Raw genomic sequence first — 12,627 nt, forward strand, 5'->3', positions numbered from 1 at the left:
CCATTTTATCATTTTATATGTGAAACTTTATATCTTTATATTGGAACTTTAGTTTTTTATGTTTGAAACTTTCTAATTTATGTTTGGAAATTGCAACATTGAATTTTTCTAAGAAATTATTTGGTTTCATCAACAGAATTGGAATTCGGTTTTAGGTTTGGTTTAGAGGGATTTGAATTCCGTTTGGTTCGGCTCTTGATTCAAAACGAAGAAAACCATAAACCCATGCTGATTTTAATATTCTATGCTGAATTTAGAAACACAGATTATAAGAAAAAGTCGTGGTTCACTGCCTGCCTGCTGGTCAGACTTGAAACACAAAAGGTATATATATATATATATATATATATATATATATATATATATATATATATATATATATATATATATATATATATATATATATATATATATATATATATATACTGCGGTGGTCAATTTTGCAAAAACCAACAAACATATTGTCTATTATGAAACAGGAATAACAAAAACCAGTGACTCGGTGACAAATTAGGACGTGGTGATCAACTTAAAAACTCAAAAAAATCATACATAATTTGACTGTGGTGAACAAATTTACAAACACAAAAAAGCTTATCTCCGATTAATTATGATGAAACCCAAAAGAGGTTCCACCCAAGCTAAAACTGCACCCGATGGGGAATTCACCAAGGACGGGCTTGCAATGGAACTTCCAAATTAGAATCACCCAAGGAAAAACTGACTGACATGACCAGCCATCACTGTGTAACTATTTTACCAGAATCCATACTAATACCATTTATGCAATTGACACCTAACTCATAATTCGCTTTTGAGGCTTCACTCAAAATCAAAATGGCTGTGAAATTTGATCTTAAGCTTCCCCTGTAGGATTTGCAACTCACCTGTCCACTGGTCCTTCAGCGTTCAGATCAATTCCATCCATCTTTTACACTGTTTGTAGATATCATATCATTAGTATACTCATATCGATGAATAAGTTCGTCAGGATATCCATCATCATATCACTCTACTGAAGGTACTTGAAATATGTTTCGTTAGCATAGTATCTTGGTTTATGCTAGCAATAGTTAATAATACTAGCTAGACATGGTTGATCAAATACTAGCATACATATATGAGAATCCTTTCTTGATGCCGGCTGAAACATAGAAACATGAATTACAGAAGTATAAAAACTAAAGGTACTTGAAATATGTTTGGTTAGCATAGTCTCTTATGAAGTATGCTAATAAGATATTTGCAAATATATTCCAAGCTACTAAAAACCATTCAGACCGTTATATAACACCAGATACCAGAAGCCCTGTGTTATTCATAATTTTCTTCATTTGTAGAAATCAACGACGAATCACTGATGAGAATATGACATCTCAACTTCTGATAAGGTGGACCATGCTCAACTGGGAACAAAATTAGTTGCAGATGTGTGGATGGAAATGAGCAGAAACCCTAAAACAAGTTGCAGTCAATATTTTAGTTATTAATCCATTGACCAAACGCCTAAAGTCTCTGCATGCCCTTTTTCATTTTTTTTTCTTTTATTTGAAAGATCATGAACACCTAAGTTATTGGTAAAACTTTGAATTGAAGATTAAGCGTTCATGTTCCTTTTCAGATTCTCAAATCTTAATTATCTGATCTTCAAGTCATTTAGATAGAGGTGTCGCACTATAAAATCAATACTTCAAATATGAAAAACTTCCAACACATAAATTTTACACTTTCAAGCTCTAGTTTATAACAATAGCCTTCAAGCATCGCCATATTATTCTTATATAGTTACTATATTGGTGGCGACTGCGGACTAGGACTTGCATATACGATACATGAATAATATGCATATATAGTGACTGCAGAAATTAATTCCACAAATCATGATCCATTGAGTTTCCTGCAGCCTCTTCGCTATGAAAGTCAAATCGGGGAGGGCTAAGAAGCATCCCTTCAGCCATGTTCGCAAGTACATTGGGCATATCAAATATCATATCTTCATCCACAAACCCACCCCCTCCAATCAATGGCTGATCGACTGTAGCTACACCACTACCATGAGCACCCAGGAAAGCATCCATTGCTGCACCTGCTGCTCCAGCTGCTCTAGCAGCAGCTTCTTGGATGTCACGTGGGGCGGAAGAAGCTGGCACAGGCAATGAAGTTGCTGAATTTGGGAAGTTAAGCTCAGCACCTCCACCTTTGAGCGCCAGTGCTGCTACATCATAGGCCACCGCAGCCATTTCAGGAGTGGGAAATGTACCAAGCCAAATACGATTTGGTGACTTAGGCTCCCGGATTTCTGAAACCCATTTCCCACTACTTCTTCTTTGCCTTACTCCCCGATATTTCGGGTGTTTTCCAGAAGAACTTGCAGAAGGAGAAATAGTTTCATTTTTCCACATTCCTTTTCGTCTTAGATGCTTGCATGAAAATATAGAACTGTGTTTGGGGATGAAGATCACCAGCGTAGCCATGCAAATATATATAGGGATTATCGCGAACTGTTTAGGGTTTAGGAACGACAATTGCAAACCAGTAGGAGATGAACTGCGTTTGTGAGGTTTTGAGGTGTAAGGCAAAAATTCGGATGATGTAGTTCCAAAAGCTAAATAGCAATATCAATCCCAGTACCATATAGTTGCAATCAATATTTATGGGCTAGAGTGTGACATTAGAGGTGCGATATGACGGGTTGATACTTGATAGGCACTTCGGTAATTACACTTCACCGCTTCCAAGATTGATGACTTTCGCATATTAGCCCTTGGACCATTCCTTTCTCAGCTTTAAAATATGCACAAGAATGAATTTCTAGGTATTTTTGCAAAAACATCGTCTATGTGGCAACAGTTATTTAACTGTTAAAACATATAGCACAAACTACCACTTGTATGAAAAATGCTGTGTGCAACTCATGTGAACGTCTTATCAAGTACAATTTAGTTTCTCAAAAGATGTTTGAGTAACCTTTTGTCCATTTTGACAACGCATAAGCTCATCAGTGCATAGTATATTAGTCAATGATATATATATATATATATATATATATATATATATATATATATATATATATATATATATATATATATATATATATATATATATATATATATATATATATATATATATATATATAGCAGATTCGATATCTTTGTTATTAAGATCGGTTCTTCGTATAGATAAGATACAATCACTTAAATCGTGGGATTCATATGTATATGTTACTACATAATCTACATTAAGGTAAACCCTAATGTAATAGAGTACGTCTTTGTATCAATTGTCTTTGTGACAGCGCGTCTTCTTGGTGAAGACAAAACTCTTTCTTAATGAAAAAAAATTTGGAGAACTCTCTATGTCATTTACTTTATATTCTTTATTTTCTTAGATTAATTGTTACTATCGTCTTTATACTTGAAGTGTATCTGATCAATACAAACCTTCAATTGGTTTTACAGCAGGTTTGTGATACACTCAAGTAATCATGTTGAATCCTAAATCCTTTGGTGTCAACAAAATTATTCCCTTTGATGGACACAATTTCTCTTTGTGGAAGACAAAGGCCAAGGTTGTTCTTGAAACCATTTACTATGAGATGAATATTCATGTTGAAAAAGGTCCCCGTGTTCCTATGTACCAACCCATGGCCAACAATGCTCCCGTTGGCCCTCTGAAGCAAAAGCCAGAGACAAGTTATGATGACGAGGACGAGAGACTTCTTAGTCTTGAAGTGAAAGTCCGGTTTGCTATTGGAATCTCTCTTCCCTACCATGTGTATCATCTCGCACAAAATTGTGAATCACCTCAAGAGATGATGGATACATTAATAGTGTCTTATGAAGGCATCGTGGAAGTCCAGGCCACAACCATCAACAACCTCAATTGGAGATATGAGCATTTCTTCGGTCAACAAGGTGAGTCACTTTTCCAAACCTTTAATAGGTTTAACGTCTTGGTTAATGATATGCGCAAGTTAGGAATAATCAAGAAATCATCTTATTTGGTTCTGAAGTTTCTCGATTCTCTTTGGAAAAGTTGGGCACATCACGCTGATGCTCTTAAGAATGGTGAAAAGATCGATACCATGGATCTAAATTCCATGTTCAGTAATCTGCGAAATTATTAAGAGACCAAAGCTCTTTGTAAATAAATTCTGAAGGAATCAAGCTAGGAAAAGTATGTTGCTCTAGTGTCTCGAAAGGCAATAATGAAGCAGATCAGCGAATCAAACAATTCAGATCAGGGTGAGGAAAGTGATGAAGATCGTACTGATAAACTTGTTGCCAACACTGCTCTTATTGTCAAACGCTATGAAGAAAGCATATCAAACAGGGTTCGTAGAGCTCAGCTTAAAGGAAACAGTTCAACAAGGAGATCATATTTAGAGAAGAGAAACTTGGGTAATTGCTTTAATTGTGGAAGCCCTGATCATTTTATTGGGGATTGCAATGAGAAGAATGAAGTCAATGTCTGGAGAATTATGAAGTTTTGATAAAAAAAGCTTGTATCCCATATGAAGGAGGAAAACATCTCTCTGTCGTAAGCCTTCATTTTAAAACAAGAGGATCATGAAGAATGGGTGGAAGAAGAGGATACATCTGAAGATGAGGGGCTGAATGTTAAGAGTCTTATGGCACTTGTCAATGATTCCCCTGATAACACATGACCGGTTACAAGTTTCCCTTAATAGATTTTGCAGAGAACGATGGTCCAATGGTAACTTTTGGTGACAATAGTGGAAGATCTATTACAAGTGTTAGAACTTTTGAATACAGGACGATTAAGTTGGAGGATGTGTTTTATGTTGAAGGTTTGAAAGGCAACTCCATATCCACCAGTCAACTTTGCGATGCTGGTTACAAAGTTCTTTTCAACCGTCAAGAGGGAAAAGTGTATGATACTGAAAAAAAAATTCGTGCTTTCTACACTAAGGGACAACGATATTTATATGGTTTGATTTTATTAGTTTAGACATTGATACTTTATTTTGTTTTTGCTTCAGGCTTCGCCACTCTTAAATTTCTAAAGATAAGTTGCTACACATTTAGTTTATTTTTGTTTTAGTACATTAAAATTTCCTTTATTATCTTACCAAAGGACTATACATTGTAAATTTTTCTACTAACATATCCTACATGTTCTTCTCTATTGATAGTGACGTCATCTGACTCAGCCTACTTTGAAGGGATCAACATGTCATTCCTTGAATAAATCATACTCCTTGAAAGAGCTAGTTGACGTTAACTCTGCATCTTTTCTTCAACACCACCTGCCCTCTCACTGACGCTGATGCTCATGCTGATGAGAGCGGATGGGGGATAATTGTGCTACAAGGTGTTCCTTTAGACACATATCTCTCTTTTATTGAACAACCTATTTCAGTTGTAGTAAGATGAAGTGGAGTTCCATGAAATGGCACACCTAATTTTAGAGACGTTGCCACTGTAACTCCATCACCTCAAAGATCCAAAGGCGTCTTCAACAAGACAGTACTTCTCTTCCTTCATGGATCACAATGAATGGAACCTTTGAGTGTTGTCTTGGTGAATCTCATAAATCAAAGGTTAGAAAGATTGGAACCCTATAACTCATTGGTTACAAATACCAATTCGTGGTCTTGCTTTGTTCTTGGTGAACATGAAGCTTGGAATCAATTTGTAGAATCTCAAAAATTAACGGTGTTCTATCTTGTTGTTTACTATGAATTTGTCTTTTATGTGATATGGTTGATCTTATATGTTCTCTTATATAGCCAAAATTCAAGTGGTTGATATCTCGGAAAGAAGTGCATTTATGACCTTCAGTTATTAAGATTTGATGGAATGAGTCTTTATCACTTTTCTGAAAAAGTTGCACATATTTTGCCTTTAGAATATTTCCTTGCTTGACTAACTCTTTTGTTTGTATTTGTATATTTTTTTAAAGGGGAATATGATGGAGGCTACTCTAAGCCTAGTATGCAACTTTTTACACATCATCGTCCCTATAAGCATTCTTCTATATGTGTAAACTTTATAAGTGAGATTGTATGGTCCAAAAAAATCGATTAAAAGGCTAGGGTGTTTATTCTTCATTAATCATCTTTACCTAACGTTGTCCCTGGAAACATACTTTCCATATGCATCAAGTCTCATGTTCTGCTGAAACATTGAACATAACCCAATGGCTTACACTGATTGCACAGTCATCAGTGTCAGAGATACTTGTATGGTCCTAAAATGACAAAGGGTTGTTCATGTCCCTGACCTCCTAGTCTGAGGTATAATGTGGTACCATTATGAGTTAACGATGAATCTTTGATTCTAGATTGCAACTTACTCTATGATACGGAAGTTTAAACCATTTCCTGTTGATGAGTTAAACTGTAAATGATTCATGTTGATTCCATTTCAGCGTGATTGAAACAATCCATTCTCTCCTTTATACGCTTGATAAAACTTAACGATTAACTATAATATACCACACACTAATGAAAGTTTGAAACTCTATGTCGATGGTTAGTCTATGTATCGTAGGCTATCACACATACCAATCCATTCTTGCCATTATGTTGTTCTTTAAAACTTTATGATTCAATGTAAGGTACCATATGCAGATGAGAGCTTGATAAATTTGTGTTGATGGTTAAGCTAAAACACCACAACTTATCACATGCATCACACCACTCTTGCCTTTTTCATATAATAAAAGTCATTAAAGAGTCATCATATGAAACCACATGCTGATGAGATCTCGTAATACTATGTTAGTGAATGGTAGTTTAAGCCCACATTATATGGAGACATTACAAACCTAACGTTTCAAGGCAATCATTGATCGTTTATGTTGATGTTCATTACCATTGATGACGTGCACTGATGTATCTTTCTTATCTCTATGGTAACATATTGGATAATGATTAAAAGTCCATCATTATCTTGGGATACGAGACTTTTACGACAAATATATCTTCATTCATGATTACGTAAAAAGGAAGAAACTTTTTGGGTATAAATTGGGAATTCTCCATCCTAGGACACTTTTACAAGCTATTCAAGCAATTAGCTCTTTATCTCTCAAAAAAGAATCTCTCAACCATTTTCTCTATAAAAGCTCTCACCATGTCAAAGCCTTTGTATGGGTTTGTCCTCAGCGCCGATGTCGTCAAAGGTCCTCACGCTCCTGACCTTCCCATCATCATTCAATCGACCGGTTTGAAGTTATTGGATGACGTCCCGAAGCAGTTCGTAAAGTCGGGAATCAAAGATTTCATCAACTACGTCAATATTTGTCCTTAATGATATGCATTATACGACTTCTCGGGTCCATACTACCCTAAACATGTATGTGAGGTCTACTATTCATGTTCTGTTGATAAAGATGCTCAAACTATTATTGGAACCATTGGAAATGGTCAATATCGGTTATTATTGACGTGGAATCCTTTTGAACTACTCTTCGTCTTCCTTGATTTGGAAACTCCTTCTGAAGAAAGTTACAAATCTGTTCGTGAAAGAGGGTATAATTTCAAACTTTAGGGCCTCACTCGTGATCCATACAAGAACACTCTTCGTCAGTGTTTTAATCTAGGATGGAAGTACTTAACAAGTATGATTGGAAAATGTCTTGGACACAAGAGTGGCAGTTTGGATCAATTGAATCTCCTTGAGCAAAGGATCTTATAATCTATTGTTCACAACAAAATACTAGATTTTTCTCAACTTTTTCTTGATCGAATGATTGACTGCATTACTAGGAACAAGAAGCCATTGCATGTTCCTTATCCTTGTTGGCTTGATCTGATCTTGTCTCGAGATGAAGGCTATGTTGAAAGTCATGGTATTATCATTCCAATTCCTTCCTTTTCCTCAAAGATTATTAATTCTGCTCCATCTCAGGGTGACTTGCCTATTACTAAGAGGATGCAATAATGGATTGAAAAAACCCTATGTGATTCGATCCTTATACTTTGATGATGATGATGATGAGAATGATAATGAGGATAAAGATGAAGAAGTTGGTAATAAAGAAGGGCTTGATGAGGAAGAAGAGATTGATAAAGATGAAGAAAAATCAATCGGTGATAAGGGAAAAGACTTTGCTCAGGGAAAGAATTCTCCTCCAAGGATAAACAAGCATATTTGTTTCCAGTATACTCCTTCACCCACTCCCTATGTAGATGATGTTGCATACTGTGGATCAACCCCTCCTTTTATCGAAACTGTCGAACCATTGATCCAAAAGAAGCAAGCATCTCCTCATCCTCAAGTTGAGATTGTTCCTCCTATACCAACTCCTTTCATGACTGATGCCCTTCATCAGGAAAATCAAGAAAAATCCAGCTCTAACTTTCAAACTGTTGTGATTTCCCAACTTTCTATAATTATGAAGATTACTCAATCAATGGGTAAAAGGTTGAGTAAAGTTGAAAGACATGTGGTTACAATGAAGCGATTTATGGATTTTGGTGATGATGATGATGATGATATGGTTGTTGATGTCACTCCACCAAAATCTTCAGGTGATAATCCTCCTCCACCTCCACCTCCATCAACAAATCCTCCTTCACTATCTCATTCTCCTCCTCGCACTCATCCATTTCCTCCTAACTTTCCTTCCCAATATAAAGATGCCAAAAGGGGAAGAATAATCAAGGGGGTCCTCAGCCAATGCAAATGCAGGTGGTGATTGTACCAACTGCATCTCAGCCTAAGATGACTGGAAGGGTTGACATTAAAGTTGATCCTAAAAAGGAGATTGTTGTTGTTGGTATTCTAGACACTAATGCAACAATTGATTATCAGCCCATTCCTGATATTAGTGACCAATCAGAGACCGATGACTATGAAGTGTTTCTTGATCTTGGTTTCATGCCACACACTGATGTTCCTTTCAATGTTGTTTACCCTGATTCTTACTTTGTGGGGGAGATTCTTGAAGAGTTTCCTTGAGGAACTAATAGTGACATTGATTCTAACAATGATCAGCTCAATCCTCTAAAGAGGAAGGCTTCCTTCTCAGGGAAGCTCATGATGCTGAAGCTGGAAGATCTTTTGTTGTTGTCAATGATCCTTCAACACCTCATCCATAAAAGAAAAGCAAGCTCGTCTTTGATCTAAATGAAATAGTAGAAACTTACAGGTTAGTTATAGAGGAAGTTATAGAAATCATGTTAGAGTATAATGTTGTTGTTCGACAAAAGAAGAAGAAAGAAAAGAAGAACGTCTATCTACCAAACTTCCTCAAGGTCTTGCTTCCATTCATGAGAGTGCTAATGTTCAAATAACTGATTATCGAATCAAGAAAATCTTCAATAATAATGTAGAGAAACAACACATAGTTTCTAACCTGAATGACCGGATCGATAGGAAGAAGTTTGTAGACATTATTACTCGCAGAACAAGGCATGATCCCATTGTCAAAGTGAGATGCACCAAACCAAGGAATGAGTCACTGAAGCTTCACTTGGTTAGAAAGAAAACTAAATATGAATATACTAAGTGCCAGTGTATCAAACTTATCAGCATCTGTGCATAGTATAGTTATTCTATTGTAATCTTTTACATATTAGACAATAATCTAGATAAGTATAGAATAGATAGGAAATCCGGTACCTTTATTATTAAGATCGGTTTGTAGTATAGATAAGATGCAATCCCTTAAATCATGGGATTGATATGTATAGATTAATATAAAATCTACATTAGGGTAAACCCTAATGTAGAGAGAGTTTGACTTTGTGTCAATCATCGTTGTGACAAACCCATCTTCTTAGTGAAGACAAAATTCATTCTTGGTGAAAGAACAATTTGGAGAACTATCTGTGTCATTTACTTTATGTTCTTTATTTTATTATATTACGTTTTACTTTATATTTTTTCCTTGAAGTACATCTGATCGATACAAACTTTCATGATTTATATGGTCTTTCCCATTTGGGTGCCAATTTTCCTGCATTAGGATCCTTGGTATTTTGGAATGTCTTCTTAAGGACCAAGTCACCTACCTGGAATCATATGACATTGATGTTCTTGTTATATCCTTTAGTGATCCTTTGTTGATAAATAATAATATGGATCCTATCAAGATCCCTGATTTCATCAATAATGTCAAGATCTTGTGCTTGGATCCTATACTTTTTCTCTTGATCCTGCAATTTGTATTTTGCCGTTGGGATCACTACTTCAGGAGGGAACGTGATTGTCGTTCCAAACACCATGGACTATGGTGTTTGGCTAATGGGTATTTTTGTAGTGATCATATCTTCTCATAGGAAGAAGGGAAGTTCATCTGCCCATCTTCCTTTTTTCTCATCTAACCTTTTCTTTAGATTGATGACGATAATCCTATAATTGTTATTTCACCGTTGGGATCACTACTTCAGGAGGGAACATGACTTCTGTTCCAAACACCATGGACTATGGTGTTTGGCTAATGGGTATTTTTGTAGTGGTCATATCTTCCCATAGGAAGAAAGGAAGTTCATCTGCCCATCATCCTTTTTTTCTCATCTAAGCTTTTCTTTAAATTGATGACGATAATCTTGTTGATGGATTCAGCTTGAACATTAGCTTGAGGATGGGCAGGAGTGGAGATTATCATTTTAATTCCTAACTCGTGTAAAAGTCTCTAGTCCTCTTGCTTATGAACTGGGATCCATTATCGCATATGATCTCGGCCGGGTTCCCAAACCTAGTCAAGATATTACATTTGATAAACAAGACTACCTCCTTGTCTCATATCTGAACAAACGTTTCAGCCTCTATCCATTTCAAGAAATAGTCCGTCATCAGTAGCATGAACACCTTTCCTCCAGGAGCTTTTGGTAGCTTGCCAACTATATCCATTCCCTATTTCATGAATTGACAAGAGGAAATGATATGATGCAATGGTTATATAGGTTGATGAAGGATGCTGATATGTCTTTCACAAGCATCACATCTTTGGGCATGCAAGAAATCATCCATTTTCATTGTTGGCTAGTAGTATCTTGTCCTTAACACCTTGGAACATAAGGATATGCCCCCAGTGTGCTTGCCATAGTCTCATTCGTGTATATCTTTCATGAAATATACATTCATTAGTTGATATTTATTGACAATTACCAAAGTCTTGTAGAGATGATGTCTTTTGTAGATTCTGACCCTAAGATTTCAATAATCTGACTCAAAATCTCTATTAGAAGATCATCAAACGAACTACAATTTCTTGTATTCGACATTTTACTTACAAAATACACATTGCATTAGTTGATTTCAATTTTTTCTAAAAAGAATAGGCATAATTGTGAAGAACAGTGTAATAGGGTAAGGAAAAAGACCTTACTTTATGATACTCAGGTTGTCTACTAGGTACCAGAGTCACTATAATTGGGGAAAATCAATTTTCAGAGCGATTGCCTATCGACAATTCGGGGTTTATATGTTCGTCTGCAGTTTTACCCTCGGGAAGATTTGAGACATTCTAAATGGTTGAAGAACTGAAACGACATCATGACATCAGAACCATCATGGCGCCTAAACGATGTAGAGTGTAAAAAGAACAAAGTGCCCTTGAAATCATTCCAAATATGGGATTACTAAGGGTAGTTGTGTCAAAACAAATTATTCAAACATTATAACCTTTTACGGGTCAAAGTGGAACTTTGACAATTTAAATGAAAAAGACGAATTTAAATAAAAATATTAAAGGAAGCAGGATTCGAACCTGCGAATTCAGGAAACAAGAAAGGCGTGTCATCCGGATGAACTCAAGTATCGTATGTTTCTCAAAATTGAAAAACTTTAATATTATCTTCATATATGTAACTTCGAATTAATACATGGTATTTGAAGAAATTGTATATGTACAATATAAATATAGCAAAGGTATCTTTACTACAAATCGTTTCACATATTATACTCAACTTCTTAGACCAACTCCCGTGACCCATATGTCATCCATGGGGGTTACCATGACACTACAAGCAACTACCACATGACCCATGACATATATGTCATCCATGGGTGTTACCATGACACTATAAGCAACTACCACATGACCCATGACCCATATGTCATCCATGGGTGTTATAATGACACTATAAGCAACTACAAATTGATCCATTACCCATATGTCATCCATGGGTGTTACTGTTACACTATAAGCAACTAACACATGGACCTATGATCCAAATATCAACCGTGGATATTACCATGACACTATAAGCAACCCATAACCCATATATCATCCATGGGTGTTAGCATCACACTCATGACCCATATGTCATCCATGGGGGTTACCATGACACTACAAGCAACTACCACATGACCCATGACATATATGTCATCCATGGGTGTTACCATGACACTATAAGCAACTACCACATGACCTATGACCCATATCCATGGGTGTTACCATGAGACTATAAGCAACTACAACTTGATCCATGACCCATATGTCATCCATGGGTGTTACCATTACACAATAAGCAACTACCACATGGACCTATGATCCAAATGTTATCCATGGGTATTACCATGATACTATAAGCAGCCCATAACCCATATGTCATCCGTGGGTGTTACCATCACACCCATGACCCATATGTCATCGATGGGTGTTACCATGACACTATAAGCAACTACCACATGACCTATGACCCATATG

At 36.1% G+C, this 12,627-nt stretch overlaps 1 protein-coding gene across 1 annotated transcript; it reads right to left on the reverse strand.

The window, feature by feature from the left end:
* Positions 1-1,710: 1,710 nt before the first annotated feature.
* HRD (Integrase-type DNA-binding superfamily protein) lies at positions 1,711-2,558 on the reverse strand. The gene has a single exon (XM_079015851.1). It carries the CDS (start codon positions 2,472-2,474, stop codon positions 1,866-1,868), a length of 609 nt encoding a protein of 202 aa, XP_078871977.1. The 5' UTR covers positions 2,475-2,558; the 3' UTR covers positions 1,711-1,865.
* Between the last annotated feature and the right edge of the window lie 10,069 nt (positions 2,559-12,627).

The sequence above is a fragment of the Lactuca serriola genome, chromosome 1, assembly GCF_051521515.1.
Source record: "Lactuca serriola cultivar US96UC23 chromosome 1, Lser_US96UC23_V15, whole genome shotgun sequence".
Taxonomy (NCBI): Eukaryota; Viridiplantae; Streptophyta; class Magnoliopsida; order Asterales; family Asteraceae; genus Lactuca; species Lactuca serriola.

Bases quoted from the DNA above. Each gene is read 5' to 3' on its own strand.
- HRD (XM_079015851.1), bottom strand. From the start codon at position 2,474: ATGGCTACGCTGGTGATCTTCATCCCCAAACACAGTTCTATATTTTCA.